General features: G+C 36.5%; 1 protein-coding gene across 6 annotated transcripts in view; it reads left to right on the top strand.

Moving 5' to 3' along the window:
• The window catches only part of AGFG1 (ArfGAP with FG repeats 1), a 74,022-nt gene that overhangs the window by 6,310 nt on the left and 50,583 nt on the right, over nt 1-17,129 (top strand). For all 6 annotated transcript variants that reach the window (XM_088021524.1, XM_088021525.1, XM_028105134.2 and 3 more), the window contains exon 2: nt 12,560-12,653. In XM_088021524.1, coding sequence (XP_087877650.1) covers nt 12,560-12,653 — 94 coding nt within the window. The remainder of the gene's footprint in view (nt 1-12,559; nt 12,654-17,129) is intronic.

Raw genomic sequence — 17,129 nt, 5'->3', positions numbered from 1 at the left:
TGGTGTTACCCTTCCTATTTTCCCCCTGATTAATGCATTTCCCACTTCATTTTTTTTTTTTTTAATTTGAGTGAGAGAATGAGAGAGGGAGAGAGAGCACGAGAAGGGGGAGGGTCAGAGGGAGAAGCAGACTCCCTGCTGAGCAGGGAGCCAGATGTGGGACTTCATCCTGGCACTCCAGAATCATGACCTGAGCCAAAGGCAGTCACTTAACCAACTGAGCCACCCATGTGCCCCTGCATTTCCCACTTCATATAGTCAGAGTGATAATTGGTTAGGAATACCCATCATGGATTCTCTAATGTATATAGAAAAAGGGAAATCATTCATAACTTTGGGTACTTAATTAATAGCAGGTTCCTTGTGACATCCTTTATAGGCCCACACATGAGAGCTCTTTGCCTTAAAGACCCCTGATTGGGTGTGATAATGAAATTCATTAACTTACGTTACAGTAAGGATGGGAAACTTGTTTGAATTGTTCGAAATATGAGGAATGATAGGATTTATTTATTTATTTTTTAAGTTAGAACATATTTTTTTCAGAGACTCCTGAGTAAGATGTCTCTTTTTGATTGGTACCATGCTGTTTTAGAGGGAGGAAAGTCATAATTACACCTTGCCTTTATTCTGGTTGCTTCTTTTAAGAGGTATATTAACTGCAGCATACTCTAAGGAATTTTACCAGGATGATAAGGAGACTTAAAACTATATATGAGAAGAACATTTGCAGGAGCCAGAAATGTTGTTAGCTTAAAGAAGGAAAGACTAGTGGATGTGGGAGAGCTGTACATACGGTCACTACCTCTGGGTAATTTTAAGGCCTGTATGTGGAAGAGGTAATAGATACATTCTCTAGGGGGAGATAGGAGACAAGTGTATGGAAGTTACAGAGAAACATGCATGTTTACAAAAGGAAGAGAGGAATTTTTCTTGTCATTGTCAAGATTCTAAAAATTCTTGTTCTTCCCCCATTTTTTGTTAGACTCTGCAAGCTCTTTGATGGGGAGAATTAAAATCAGTGGTACTAAGAATATGGGAAGATGTGAAAACTCTCTTGTCTTCAAAGCTTTATCTCTTACTCATTGAATCTTGGTGGCTCTAATTTGGAACAGTTGTGTTCAGTAGGTACTTCTACAAAAAAGATCTTTGGTGTCTAGTAAAGAGACTTGATTCCTTGGAAATTTTAGAAAAATTCCTCAAACTTTTTCATCAAAGATAACAATCTGTAAGTGTATGTCAGTTAAATTTAGTTTTGAAGAGCAAGAACTGTTTTATATCCATTCTTGTTTATGCTCAATTTTTAATTCAGTTTTAATTTTTGTCAAAAGAATACATGCACATAATTTAAAAAAGCAAAGGCTTTAAATGAACAATAGTCACCTGTTCCCTTCCTCCATTTCTGATTGCCTTAGATAGTGACTGTCAACTCTTGTGTATGCCCTCCTTCTATGTTTACCTTAGTATTTCTAGCTAACACACTTAGAGCTATTTTTTTTTTAAAGATTTTTTTATTTATTCATGAGAGGCAGAGACAGAGAGAGAGAGAGAGAGAGAGAGAGAGAGGCAGAGGGAGAAGCAGGCTTCCCGCTGAGCGGGGAGCCCGATGCGGGACTCGATCCCAGGACCCCGGGATCATGACCTGAGCCGAAGGCAGACACTTAACCATCTGAGCCACCCAGGCGCCCCACACTTAGAGCTATTTAAAAAAATTTTTCAATTTTGGCTTTATATATTGGCTTCTGTATACAAGGATTTGGTCCCCTTAACACTTCCTTCTCCTTTTCCACCTACTGTCTCTACCTCTTCTGTATAATGTTATCACAGTTGTTGGTTAAATCACTAGTCAGTGTTTGCCTTATTGCAAGTATATATATATAGTTCTCAGCCGAGTCATACAGTAAATTACTATTATTATTTCTTACTTGTAAAACCTTTTCCCCCCTGAAGTTTGTACTTGTATAGTTCTCTTCATTTGCTTTTTCATGTATGTATCATTAATATATCCCCAAATAAATAGTCTCTATCTGAGGCATAAAACTTCTTTCAATATGGTCAAACACATCAGGTACCTTTTTATTTTTGTTTTAAATTGATAAATCTTTTCTGGGTACTTTTGTCATCTTCTAGTCTGCAAATGCTGCTCTCCAGACCTGCTATGCAGTGGTCATCCTGGGACTGAAATTCTTTTCATGCCTAACCTGTGTTGGACCCTCTCTTTCCAGGACCCAACATCTCCCTTAGCCTCCTGATTAAAGGCCAGTGGGAGATCGTTTTGAGAGGTGTATGGCTGTAAATGTCTCATTCTGCCCTCATTTTTAAATTGATAGTCGTCCCCATTCATAAGGGTGGAAATACTTTATCCTTGAGGTTTTAAGGCAGTGCTTAATTATCTTCACACCCTCAGTATTGATGTTGGGAAGTCTGATGCTATTTTTTTTTTTTTAAGGATTTATTTATTTGAGAGACAGAGAGTGCGAGAGCATCGTGGGGGTCAGGGGGAGAGGGAGAGAATCTCAAGTGGACTCCATGCTGAGTGCAAAGCCCGAGTTGGGGCTCCATCCCAGGACCCTGGGATCACGACCTAGGCCAAAACCAAGAATCAGACCCTTAAATGACTGAGCCACCCAGCACCCTCTGATGCTGTTCTTATTACTGATTCTTTGTGCCCCATTTTCCCCCTCCCTCTTTGGGAGTATTGTAGCCGTTCTTTCGGACTCATTGGTTTGGAAGTCATGTTTTCTTTTCTTTTTTTTAAGTTCAGAGATATTTTCTCCAATATTCTTTCTTGTTGACTAAAAAAGCCTGGCTGCCATTTTTCTAGGATCCTGAGGGAGGAGACTAGGGGTACATAATCTATCATTCAGCAGGTAGAGTCTCAGTTAATTCCTTGATGTGGCTTACTTGTCGAACACTTTTATCCAATAGTTATGACTAATGTCGTTACAGTAAAATGTTTTATAAACATTGAATTCACATGACTGCTAGACTAGACTTAGGGGTACCTAATAACAGTCCTTCACTATGCTTGAGTCCAGAGTCTATTTGGATAATCTCTGCAGATTAAGTTTTCATTCAGACTTCTGCCTAGGGCCTGGTAGGGGTAGTCTTCGGTTGTAGGGGAACTGGGAGTGTACTTTTGACCCTATGTAAATCCCCCTAACCTGCCTCTTAATTTCTTTCGTGAATCTTTCAGAGGTTCTGTAGTAGGAAGCAGCTTCTAGTTGGCTTTTCTCTGAAGGAGCTTCTGTTTTGCTTTTCTTTACTCTGCAAAGTCAGTTATTGCTGGTATATTCACTTTTTATCTTCCAAATTTTGTTGTTATTATTATTTTTTAAAGATTTTATTTATTTATTTGACACAGAGAGATAGTGAGAGAGAGCACAAGCAGGGTGAGCAGCAGGCAGAAGCAGAGGGAGAAGCAGGCTCTCCGCTGAGCAGGGAGCCCGATGTGGGACTTGATCCCAGGAATCAGGACCTGAGCTTGAAGGCAGCCGCCCAACTGAAGGAGCCACCAATGCTTTTGGCCTCCTCCCTTATTCTCTGCCTCTCTGTCTCTGTGGATTAATGCCTTTTTATTCCTTTGCTTTCATTTCAGTGAGGTTTGGAGAGGTTTGTGAAGACATTCTTGGGTTTTGTCTGCTTTTTTTTTTTGAGAGAGTGAGCATGCGCAGGATGGGTGGAGAGGGAGGGGCAAAGAGAGAGGGACAGGAAGAGGGAGAGAGGGAATCTTTAAAGATTTTATTTATTTATTTGAGAGAATGAGATAGAGATAGAGAGCATGAGAGGGTCAGAGGGAGAAGCAGACTCCCCACTGAGCAGGGAGCCCGATGCGGGACTCGATCCCGAGACTCCAGGATCATGACCTGAGCCGAAGGCGGTTGCCCAACCAACTGAGCCACCCAGGCGCCCCGAGAGAGGGAATCTTAAGCAGGCTCCCCACCCAGTGTGGAGCCTGGAGCTTGATGGGGGGGGGGGCTCAGTCTCACGACCCTGAGATCATAACCTGGGCCAAAATCAATAGTTGGAAGCTTAACTGAGCTACCCAGGCGCCCCCTCTTTTTTGGGGGGCACATTTAACTGGAATATCTTAATTAGGTTTAAATTGTTATTTGAGTATTATTTTTTAGATGTTTCCCCCAAGTGTTACAAGGACTTTACAGTGTAGTATTTGTGACTTTCAGAAAAACAAATGAACAGAAAAAACCCACAGAAATAACAGATGTGGTTTACATCGTGTGTGTGTGTTTTCAGTATTTTAAAGTTGGGTTCTGGATACGCTAATATTTTGGACTATCCTGTACATATAGCGCCTTGACGTCAATAGGTTTAAAATCTTGATGTCCTGTTAAAGGCATCTTCCATCTGTTGTAGATTTTAAGTATATAATTAAACATTATTTATATGTAATATTTTTACAAAATAACTAGGATTGGTATAGATCTAAATGTCAGATTACCTTTATTACTTTATGTCAAGATTAGCAACCACATAAATTTCCACAGTCTATTAAAATATTTTAATCAGCTTCTCTCCCAGCAGGAGAAAAACAGTGAATAAAACTAAACAAGCCTTCTTATTCACCTAGCACACATCCTTATTTGAGTTGAACAAATGGTTATTTGCAAGATTGTTTGAGGCATGGTTAAGAGCAGCATACTGGTGGACATATGGAATGAGTCACACCATCTGGTTACAGTCATACCTGGGTGGTGGTCCTTAAAACTAAAGTGCCTGGGGATCTGCATATGACTTAATTATACTGTGAAAACATATTGGGCTCTACCAGTAGGTGAGTTTGGAACTTCTTGAAACCAATTAACTGGCAAACATGCTTTTAAAATAGCAATACTGTTGTTATTAAGTGAGTCATTATTTAATTTTTTTTTTTTTTTTGCACTAAATTGGAGACTTAAAATGTGTATTTTAGGATCTGGAATGGGTGGTAGTTCAGTATTGGCACTATGAAAATAATGTGGCTTCCTTGTCCAACACTTTCATCCAATAGTTATGACTAATGTCATTACAGTAAAATGTTTTATAAACATTGAATTCACATGACAGCTAGACTAGACTTAGCAAAAAAAGGGAAGTGGCACCAGCTTCCACGAATACACCTTTGAAATAACTAGATAAAGAATTCAGTTTTGATTAGATTTCATTCAGTTAATTGATCAAACTTCGTAGGTAGAGGAGAAGGGTAGGTCCACTAATGAGAAAAAATTTAGTGTGAAAATTGTGGTTACTGTGACTAGTAACAGAATCAAGACTATAGTGTTTTATTTCTTAAGTTAACCTACATCAATATTACCTTTCTTGGTATACAGCTGTATGAGTCTTAACGTGTATGGATTCGTGTAACTGCCACCACAATCAGAACATGGAACTGTTCTACCACCCCTGAAGACTTCTCTTAAATTAACCCTTATCTGTTCCTAACTCCTGCCAACTACCTTTAGTTCTCTCAACACTGTAGTTTTTCTTTCTGAGAATGTCATGAAAATTCTATCTTAAGTATGTAACCTTTTCGGATTGCCTTCTTCACTCAGCATAGTATCTTCAAGATTAATCCAAGTTAGTTGCATATTCCAATAGTTCATTTCTTCTTAGTACTGAGTAGTTAGTATTCCATTGTTTGTGAATTTATCCATTTCCCATTTGAAAGACAGTTGGGTTTCTAGTTTTTGATTCATATGAATAGAACTGCTGCAAATATTTATATACAAATTTTTGGGTGAACATAAGTTTTCATTTCACTTGGGTAAAAACTAAGAGTGGGATTGCTAGGTCGTATGTAAATTGTGTGTTTAATTTTATTTCCCCCAAAATGACAGTTTTTTGTTTTTATTTGATTTTCCCTTTATCCTGGTTTGGAAGCTGTAAATTCCATGTACCTTCATGGTCATCATTGAAATTTTATCCTCCATATTGACATTCTAGAGTTAATCAGTATTTTAATCTTAATAATACAGGGTCTTTAAAAATACAAAGTATCCTCACTTAAGGGCTACTGTTGGTGAGATGTTAAATTAGTCCCCGTTCTTCCTCACAAATTGGACATTTTAAAATTAGATGATATTTGTTTAAATTTACTTAAACATGTTTACCAGTTTCTTTCCTTACCTCTTTGCATTTCAGGACCTTCCTGGGGTCATTTTTCTTCTACAATCTGTATTTCTTTAGTGAGGATCTCCTGGGGTAAACTCTTGGTTTTTGTTTATCTGAAAATATTATTTTGATCTTATACTTTCAGAGATAGATTTGCTGCGTTCACAACTGTTATTTTTTCTTACTACTTAAAGATAATGTGTTATCTTTTGGTTTCCATTGAGAAGTCTACTTTTAGTCAGATTTTGTTTTCTTGGTCTTTTCTTTCTGACTGCTTTTAAGATTGTTCTGTTTTTGAAGTTTGAACAAAATGTTTCTAAGTGTGGATTTTATTTATCTTGTTTTTGATAAGCTGTAATTCCTGTATCTGTAGATGCATGTGTTTCACTTGATCCAAAAAATCTCAGCCATGATCTCTTCAAATATCACCTCTTCATTTTTTTTTCATTTGCACTCTCAAAAGTAAGAGTGTTGATTAGAGGGCACCTGGGTGGCTCAGTCAGGTTGAGTGTCAGACTCTTGGTTTTCAGCTCAGGTCATGATCTCAGGGTAGTGAGATCCAGCCCTCAGTGGGGTCTGCTGGAGATTGTCTCTCTCCCTCTGCCCTTCCCCACTCCCCACTCCCACTCTCTTTCTCTCAAAATAATAAATCTTTTTTTTTTTTTTTTAAGATTTTATTTATTTGACAGAGAGAGACACAGCGGGAGAGGGAACACAAGCAGGGGGAGCAGGAGAGGGAGAAGCAGGCTTCCTGGCCGACCATGGAGCCCGACATGGGGCTCGATCCCAGGACCCTAGGATCACGATCTGAGCTGAAGGCAGACGCTTAACGACTGAGCCACCCAGGCGCCCCTCAAAATACTAAATCTTTAAAGACTGTTGATTAGATATGTTAGACCTTCTAATACTCTTTTTTTCTTTTGTCTTTTCTGTCTCCTTAGTCTGTGCTGCTTTCTGGATTGTTTTTTCTATCTTCTAATTCACCAATTTTCTTTTTTGGTGTGTCTAATCTACTCTTTACCTGCTTTGTTGAGTTTTTAATTTCCACATTTATAATTTTTCATTTCTAAAAGTTCGGATTTTTAAAGTTGCATGGTTATTGTGATTACTACATATATCTTGTTTATTTTTATGCCCTCTTTTATTTGTTACAATGTTTCCTGTGAACTATATTTTCTATTTTGTATTTGATCACTCCAATATCTAAAGTCTTTGGGAGAGGTGGGTCTAAAGATGTTTCTACTGACAAGCTCAGTGTCGTGTTTTGTTGTTGTGTGATGATTTATTGAACCTAATTTTTCCAAATCCTGGTAGCATAGATTGAAAGTGCATTCCTTCTGAGAGGATTTGCGTATTCTGGTGGGACCCAGGGATACTACAGCCTGAAGCAGCTTTATTTCTCATCCAGGATCTTTAGGTTTAATCTCATGTTCAGCTCTTTCATCTTGTCTTCACTATTGTTGGTTGGTATTTGCCTTCTGAGAAGTACTAAATTTTGGATATAACATGTATCACTCTTCTGGTTTCAGCTCAGTTTTTAATTTTTTTTGTCTTTTTTTCCCTTTTGGGAGGGGATCATTAGAGATTTCCTTTACTTTTTAGAAAGCTCAACAATATGTTAACAGTTAGGATTTTTTTTGTTTATTTTGGTTTGTAACTTACAGAGTATCTCTTATATTTTAGCAGAGGAGACTTTTCAGAATTTCTGGTCTACTATGCAATTGAAAGTAGAAATTGGATGAGATTAAATATGCCATGTAGGTACTTTATAAATATTAATTTTGTTCGGCCTTATTAACTTATATTTTGCCTACGCATTTGTTTTAAGCATGTTTGACATCATATAGTTCCATGTTTGGATATTTTTTGTGGACACTTTCCTTAGTCTTTTCTAATTTAAATTTAATATGTACTATACAAATTTTAAACTTGTATATTTATTTTGTTATTTATCATTTCATAGAAAAACTGTTAATTTCTATTTTCTGTTCTTCTGAAAGTAATGACTTTATGGGAAAATTCAACTTTTTTTTATTGTATATGGGGTGAATGTGTAGAGTGTTTTGTAGAAGATTGAACCTAGGTAGGATTTATATTCAGTAAAGATCCAAAGGAATTCCAGTAATTTCTTTTGCTTGATAATTAACATTTGGCATATTTAGAGCAGTGATTCTCAACTAGAGGGATTTTGCTCCCTGGGGGAGATTTGGCAGCATCTGGAAACATTTTTCATTGTCCCTACTGGTTTGAGGATGCTACTGGTTATTTAGTGGGTAGACTTTGGGGATGCTGCTCTACATCCTACAAGGCACAGAGCAGCCCCCTCCTGGCCCCAAATGTCAATAGTGCCAAAATTGAGAAAACCCTGATTTAGAGAAATAACGTGAAGATAAGGTGTTGATGCTGGTGGGTATATTTGGGAGGAAAGGCTTTCCAGGTTTTTTAGAAAAACTGAAGGAAAGCCTTAGAAAGGAAGATTGTTCTCCCCTTCCCGTATTTTCTTTCTCTAATTCTTCAGCCCAGACATTCACATCCATACAGCCAGGACTTAAAAGTCCAAAATTTTTGACTACTGCTACTAGTCAGTTGGACTCTCTGTTATTTCTTGCTGTTTCTTTTTCCTGTTATAGAATAATGCATATTCATTGTGGAAAACTTGGAGGGAATGGAAAATTATAAATAGAAAGAAATCATCCTATCCTTTCATTTATATGCAAGAACTGCTAACATTTGGGGGTATTTAGTTTGTCTGTTTTCTTTGCAGATACTTTTTATGTAGTTCTGAGAATACTGTATAATTTTCATCCTAAAAAATTAAAACATAACCATAAGTATGCATAATGTTTACAGTGTTATTGTGATTTATTTAATCACTTCCTCTTTGATATTGAGGTGTTCCTGATGTTTTCCTGTTGTGAATCCTGTTCAATGAACATCTTGTACGTAATTAGTTAGCTGTGTTTCAGATTCCTTTAGAATAGATTGTTAAAGGGTACTACTGGGTTAAAAGGTATGAATGAGATTCTTGACTTGATACAAATTGGTGAATTTATCCTACCGTAGTGGTATGAGACTATCAATTTTCACTTTGGATTTACCACTTTTTTTAACCAAATTATTTTATAAGCATGTAATACCTACATAAAGCTTTTGGAGGCTAAAAGAAAAATCTGTGTATATCCTTGCATTGAGAGTATGGGTAATCTGCCTGAGTAAATGGGATATAAAAGGGCAGTTAGAGAAGGCAACATGAACAAATGTAAAATTTCCTTGGAGTTATGTAATTTGTATAATTATTGTGGCCTGGCAAAATTGTATCTTGCAGTTGTGTAAATTGAGTCCTATTTTATTTTATTTTATTTTTTGTAAAGATTTTATTTATTTATTTGAGAGAGAGAGGATGAGAGATAGAGAGCACGAGAGGGAAGAGGGTCAGAGGGAGAAGCAGACTCCCTGCTGAGCAGGGAGCCCGATGTGGGACTCGATCCGGGGACTCCAGGATCATGACCTGAGCCGAAGGCAGTTGCTTAACCAACTGAGCCACCCAGGCGCCCAGTTGAGTCCTATTTTAAATGCACTGAGTCAGCTCACTTAAAGAAGTCCTATAGTAAATGTTTTTGTTTTTTTTTTTAAAGATTTTATTTATTTGAGAGAGAGAGACACAGCCAGAGAGGGAACACAAGCAGGGGGAGTGGGGGAGGGAGAAGCAGGCCTCCCGCTGAGCAGGGAGCTCGATGCGGGGCTCGATCCCAGGACCCTGGGACCATGACCTGAGCCGAAGGCAGACGCTCAACGACTGAGCCACCCATGCGCCCCTAAATGTTCTTGTTTAGTGGGAAAAACTGTCTTTTCATGGTTTGGTTATGAGTTCATTCTGGTTGTATTTGTTTTGTAAGTTCAAAATATTGTCATTTACTTAAATAATATGAATGCTTTCTCTATGCATAAGTAGACCCTGTGATACCATAGGACCATGAGCTCTGTGAGTGAATAAGCTATACACTGAACTGTTCTCATGAGATTACATCTGTATAACATGACTAAAAAAGAATCCGGGGTTTTCTCATTTAATGATCTGAGAAATATTAGGGGCATAATTCTTTGCTCCAAAATTTCTTATCCAAAACATACATACACTGTTGTAATAGTGTTTGACATTTCCTCATTAGAAAATTATTCCTTTGCCTTTTCCTTTTTTAAAAGGATACTGTAAGGGAGGTGGAGAAGTAAATGGTTGGCTGGAATAAGGAAGGGAGGTATTAGGAAATAAGGAAAGATCAAGTTGCTAAGTTAGAGGGAAGAGTAGTGAAATTTAAGAGAATAATATGGTAATTACTTCTTACGTTATTTTGGAACAAGGTAAGATGTAAAGACACATCATAAATTAATAAGCTTCCCTGAAAATGGTGAATCTAGTCTTGTTCTCAGAATACAAATGAATTGAAAACAAAGTGTACTGCTTTAAATGAATAATGACTTTCCTACATTACTTTTGGAAATTTAGAAGATATTTTTATTTTTGTTAATTTTTAAAGATAGATTTATTTTATTTTAGAGAGAGAGAGAACGTGTGAGTGGGTGGAGGGGTAGAGGGAGAGAGAGAGAGAATCTCGAGCAGACACTCCACTGAGCGCAGAACTGGGCTGGGGCTTGATCTCACAACCCTGAGATAAGGGCCTGAGCTGAAACCTGAGTCAGATGCTTAACCAACTGAGCCACCAAGGTGCCCCCTAGAAGATATTTTTAAAGCCTTACTTTGTGATTGCAAATTAACTTGAAAATAATTCATTCTGTAGTTGTTTTTCATGGTTAAGTTTGGAAGTTTTACAAGGATGAAATTGCTGTGTTCAGTTTCTTCTGTGCAGTCTTTATTTCTGTATCTTATAACTTAACCAAGATCTAGAAGTAAATGAGTTAGTTTAAAATTTAAACAAAACAAAACAGCAACAAAACCCAACTTAACGTTTTCCGTCTTCAGAATAATGAAACAGATAAAGTGCTTTGCCCTAATTCAAAGCATGATTTGGAAGATGTTCCGCCTATCTCTGACAGTTGTCAGGGAGAGAGGAGGAGTGGGATATGATAATTGAGGACCTTCTGTTAATTCTGAATTTCCCTTATTGTTGAATTATAATATTGTGAATTTCTAGGATTATTACACACCGTATTTAATTATTCAGAAATGTTTCCAGGTTATTTTTAAAAGACTTTTGGTTCATTTATTATTTTACGTCGTTGTTAAATCTCTCAATCAGCATGGATGACTGCAAGATGACTATGACAAATTATGTAAAAGTATTAATAATCTGTTCTAGAACTTGGATTCCAAATGAGGCCTTTGGCAGAGAACATGACTCAAACAATTTTATGAAGCTTTGCATAGATTGTTACTTTGCATAGATTATTTAACCCTTATTTTTGTGGGTGGTGGAGTAGGCCACTTTGTGATAATTAGACAAAATGTAAATAGTTTTTTTTACTCTTCTCTGAGTGCATGTCTATCAGTTTTTAATGTGCATTGTAAACATCATCAAGAAACATAGATATAAAGTTCGCTTAAGGCCATCTATACAGAAAAGCCTTCAAGGTTGTAAAAGAACTTCAAAGGCATTTAATCATGTATCCAGGTATTTCTCGAATTCCTCATGTCTCTTCAGTTTCTTCTTGAACACTTACTGCCTTCTGATGTGATTGAAATGTCCTTTATTATAAATTTTTATTTTAATTGAAGGAGAGGTGAGACTTTTGGGTTAATAATTTCTAGTTTTCTTGGGTTAGTTTTCGGTTTTCAGATCAGCCTCAAGCTTAAAGGTAATGGCTGTTTGATTAGAATATTTGTATAGCTCCAGACTTAACAAATCATTGTCATTTTCTTAGGAAATGTGAAAATATTTAAGTGGTTAATTACTTTTTGAATTCTTTACCATGGAGTCCTTACATAGTCTTCTCCTTCTACTAGAAACACAGGAAAGTAATATTTGTATTTCCTAGAAGCTCATGTGTTACAGGTACTATGTGTTCCTTACTAGATAGTTACCTGAATTTATATTTAAATGTATTTTTTTTTAAGATTTTATTTATTTTACAGAGAGACACCGCGAAAGAGGGAACACAAGCAGGGGGAGTGGGAGAGGGAGAAGTAGGCTTCCTGCGGAGCAGGGAGCCCGATGCGGGGCTCAATCCCAGGACCCTGGGATCATGACCTGAGCCGCAGGCAGACGCTTAACGCCTGAGCCACCCAGGAGCCCCTAAATGTAGTATTTAGTGTGAACCTAACTTACCTTGACATATCTATTGTGGGGATTAATAGTTTAAAATAATTTTTAAATACTTTTAGTTTTATAGAGTGAACACTGTTCCACGTTTAAATGTGCTAGTTAAAAATGTTTTACATTGATGTGTAATTTTTAAGGTATATAATAGTAAATTTGTAAAATATTTTATCTTTTAGGAGAGGGTTAAATCCACCACACAGGGTGAAATCTATCTCCATGACAACATTCACACAACAGGAAATTGAATTCCTGCAAAAACATGGAAATGAAGTAAGTGTTTTTACAATTTTTAACTTTTTTGTTGGCAGTCATTTTAATAAGATTTAATAAGTTGTTTAGAATGGTGAATTTCACTGTGTAAAAAGTTATCTCTCTATTCCATATTTAGATATTTTAGAATGTAGTCGTTTAATAACGTACTTAGAATCTTAGAATTAATAGCTACTAAATATCTAATAAATACCTTTATTCTGAGGTGAAACATGTCTCTAAAATTCATCAACGTTGAACGTAAAAGGCATTTTTGGAGGACATCTAGTATTGGAGTAACTGTTAGTCTTTGCTTTAAAAGGCCAAAAGAGAGAGAGAATTAACTTTGTGGTACTGTAGTGAACTTCTGTTAGGCCGTTGTGTGATCAGCTTTTACTTGAGGTCCCCTCATGCCTTTTTATTATATGCTGAACTTTGTTTTGAGCAGGTGCTGGGTAGGAAGGAGGCTGGCAGTGCTGGGGGCAGCCCAGCATTAAGGGTAACCCAATAAGAATTTGGAGAGGAGCATTTTCTTCTAATTCTGCTTTAATGGGTTTCCAGTAATTTCATTCTGTTTGTTTGCTTTCTTGTTTTTAGTTCTATGTTTTTACCATGCTGTTGGTAAGAGTGGTGATCTAATTGAAAAAACTATAAAACTGAAGAAAAGTGGACATTTTGGGATAAGATTGAGCCCATCATCCTAATTGATTAAATAACCAGTATTTCATTATTTCATGGAAAGGAAATACTACTTAAGTTATACTATTCTGCTTGCATATTTTTGATATAATAGAAAAAAAGTTGTTTTAAGATTTTATTTTTTTTTCATCCTTTTCACCCTGAGAAGATATATGTAAACATTTTACAATTTGCTTATCTTTCTTCCTTAACATTTTGAGAGTAATGTCTTAAACTTGCTTGCCTTCTTGTTATGCACATGTGTTTTTGGCTCTAAAACAGTGAAGAAGTATAAATTAAAAACTATGAAATATTTTTAATACATGATATAGAGAAGTGAACACGCTGTTTTGCTGAAAAAATTATTTTGCATAATCAAGTTCCGGACTGATGTCGGAAAATCTAAAGCTAGGGGAAAGGGCAGAAGATTTGTAATGGCTCTAAGTATAGAATAATATATTTACGAGTTGAAATACAACTTGAACTATTTATATATAAAGTTTAGGATTAGACCAGTAGTATAAACTTTTAGTTGCACTCTTAGAATGTTGGCCTAGTATGCAAAATTTTGGACATCAGAATATGGAATCAGAAATAAACATTATTCTGTTCTTAGATTAAAAATCTAATGATAGTAGATAAATTCAGAGTAGTAGAACTTAAAAGGATCCATTGGAGAAGTAAGTAAAAACTTAATGTTTTTTACTTCTGTACCTGTCAGGAAGTAGCTAAGGTTGAGTGAAGACTGGTCTCCAAGTACTAAGATTGAAGGAACTTTTAATTTTGGTTAGGAACACTTAACATAAGGTCTCCTCTCTTAAAAAATTATAAATGTCAATACGGTATTCTCTTTTTTTTTAATGAAATTTTTTTTCTTTTAAAGATTTTTATTTATTTAATTGACAGAGAGAGAGGGAGCACAAGCGGGGGGAGTGGGAGAGGGAGAAGCAGGCTTCCCGCCCAGCAGGGAGCCTGATGCGGGGCTTGATCCCAGGACCCTGGGATCATGACCTGAGCCGAAGGCAGTCGCTCAACCAGCTGAGCCACCCAGGCGCCCCTCAATACAGTATTCTTACATAGAGGGACAGTGTTGTACATTAAGTCTCTAGAACTTTTGTGTAAGTGAACTTTATACCCGCTAACTAGCAACTCCCCATTCCCCCTTCTGAGCCCCTGGCAACTGCCATTCTACTTTCTGCTTCTATGAATTTGACTGTTTTAGATACCTCGTGTAGGTGGAATCATACACTTTTTGTCCTGCTGTGACTGGCTTATTTCACTTAGCATAGTGTCCTCAGGGTTCAACCATGTTGTCAAATATGGCAGTCATTAAGATTGATATCAAAATAAATTTAGAATATGTACAAGGAAATACTTGATTTTAGGCAACTCATATCAAAAAGTAGAAACAAAATATAAACTTAGAGATGACTGGAATGGGTTCATGCATATTAATCCTAAAAAGAGTCATGCAAATTGCTAGGCCGCTTAAAGCACTCACCAAGGCAGTCTCTGTGCTAGGTGCTACGGATGCAGTTATAGGCATTTCTCATAGGCTTAGCTAACAGCTTAAAATCTAATTGGGGTGACAGATATGTAACAGTGATAGCGTGTGTTAGATAATTAATGGTAAGAATAAGAGGTTTCAGAAGTAATACGGAAAGAGAGACTCAACTTGTTGGTGAAAAGGAGAGGATTGGGAAGATCACATAGAAGTAGAACTGGACCTAAGCTGGCAGGAAGATACTGGTTCATTTGTTTTTAAGTCTGTTTGTTTGTTTATAAGTAATCTCTATACCCAGTGTGGGGCTTGAACTGAACGACCCTGAGATCAGGCTCTTTCGACTGAGCCAGCTATGTACCCTGTGGCAGGAAAAGATACTGAAGGCAGAACAAACAGTGCACAAAGAAAAAGGGAAATTTATTGTAGTTCATACTGTTAGAAAATATACCAACTTTTTAAATGTTAAAGAAGACACACATACTTTCTGTCCCTAAGAACAACTAAGAACCAAAGTACTGGGCTAGGTATATTTAATTCTGAACAATATTAATAGTATCTTAAAAACTTAGAGATGCATAGAAGATGAGGATTGATACTATGAAGTGCAGGATGGTTAACACAAAAACTTTATAGACTTCAAACGCAGGTGCTTTATTATCAGTTTGTCTTATTTAAACATTTAAGTCTTAAGTATAACATGCATAGAAAAAAGTATACAAATCTTAATTTTTCATTTCAAAACATGTTGCCATATTCTGTGTATCTTCTGTCAGTAGTTTGGAAAGGACCATACTCAATCACGTATATTTTGGATTAAAAAGACACTACTGTCATACATCTTGTGCATGAATGGGTCATGCCTGAAGAGGAGTGCATCACCAGTTAAAAGAGAGTAAATTGACTGACAGCAGTCTGGGATCTTCTACTCCCTCCAGGGGGCTTAGTGTTCTGAGGGGCATATTTGGTTCTTGATTGGGGTATTACGGGCTTAAGCAGGTAAGTGCAGTGGTTGTTGGATGACTCACAGAGTGTCGAACAGAAGTAATCTACATTCCACATGCTTTGAATGTTTCTCCAGACATTTATATGTGGGAAAACCTGTTTACAGTCATCTGTGTGTGTAACTTAAATCTGTTTTAATGCTTGTATTACAGTTGTGAACAGCTTGCCAAAGAAAATCATGCTGCCAAATTCAGAATAAAGAGTAGGAGGGGACTGCCAAGTTACAGGGCAAAGGACATGGATACAGGGAAGCCATTTAATTCACAGTGGCCTAGCACATGTGTATATCTAGGGAAGATTTCAGATTTCATTCAGAACTATGTTAAGAATTGTTCACTGTTTTTGGAAAATCACAAAACTGATGGCAGTGCCACTTATGGTATTTGAGTCATTAAAAAGTACATCTGTATTAGTCAAGCAAATAAAGTTATTACTATTTATAAGCATGTGTCAAGGACATGCTTAATATTTATAACAATACATCATTAGTTTCTACAGATGTAGTTTACAAAGTACTTGAATATTACTTTAGTATTCGCAGACTCCTATGGTGTGTTCAGTGGAGCAGATATGTCCATTTTTACATTATAGACCATAGTGTGCCAGATGTTAGTAAAATATTTTGCAGTGAAGCGCTTTGTATCATTTGAGGAAATTGTTTTGACATTTTTTTCAAAAGTAAAATATTTTACAAAAAAAAATTCCACATACTTATCTTGTAATACTTTCTTTTGTATTGTGATGTTAACTTTAAAAAAAAATCTTTAGTAGTTTTCTCCATATATCCTCTTGTGATATCGTGGGTAATTCATGGTCCTCTAGTTGAAGGAATTTCACTCTTGGGTTAACTTCTGATTATTAAAGTTAATGGAAGGAGGGCTGGTGATCAGTGCTATAGATAATTCAATAAAAAGAAAATGTATTAGTAATTTTATTTTGAAGCATCAGTTTTTCTTTTCTGGTAGCAAATTAACTCTTCATAGTTATGTTTTAGGCCTGAGAATGAAAGAGTTACTACTGATGCTCCACAGGCATACAGTCTACATGGAGAAATAAAATCATGCATTGATTGACATATTTGATTATCTTTATGCTAGATTATCAAAATAACCCCCCGGAACAGAAACTACTGCTTTTAAAAAAATCCTTCTAAAGCAATAAACCCATAAAGTAAGGTGCTCTTTTCTCTGTTAACATTTATGATGGATTCATTTTTCATTTTTGAAGCAGAGATTTATTAATCACCTATTATATACCATGGACTATCCCCTTGGGTGCCAGAGATACAGTGTTAAGCAAAAGCAGATATGATT

The sequence above is a fragment of the Eumetopias jubatus genome, unplaced genomic scaffold, assembly GCF_037043125.1.
Source record: "Eumetopias jubatus isolate StellerSeaLion01/CBP00866 unplaced genomic scaffold, mEumJub1_p1.0 scaffold_3, whole genome shotgun sequence".
NCBI lineage: Eukaryota > Metazoa > Chordata > Mammalia > Carnivora > Otariidae > Eumetopias > Eumetopias jubatus.
This window is presented reverse-complemented; position numbering and strand designations above follow the sequence as displayed.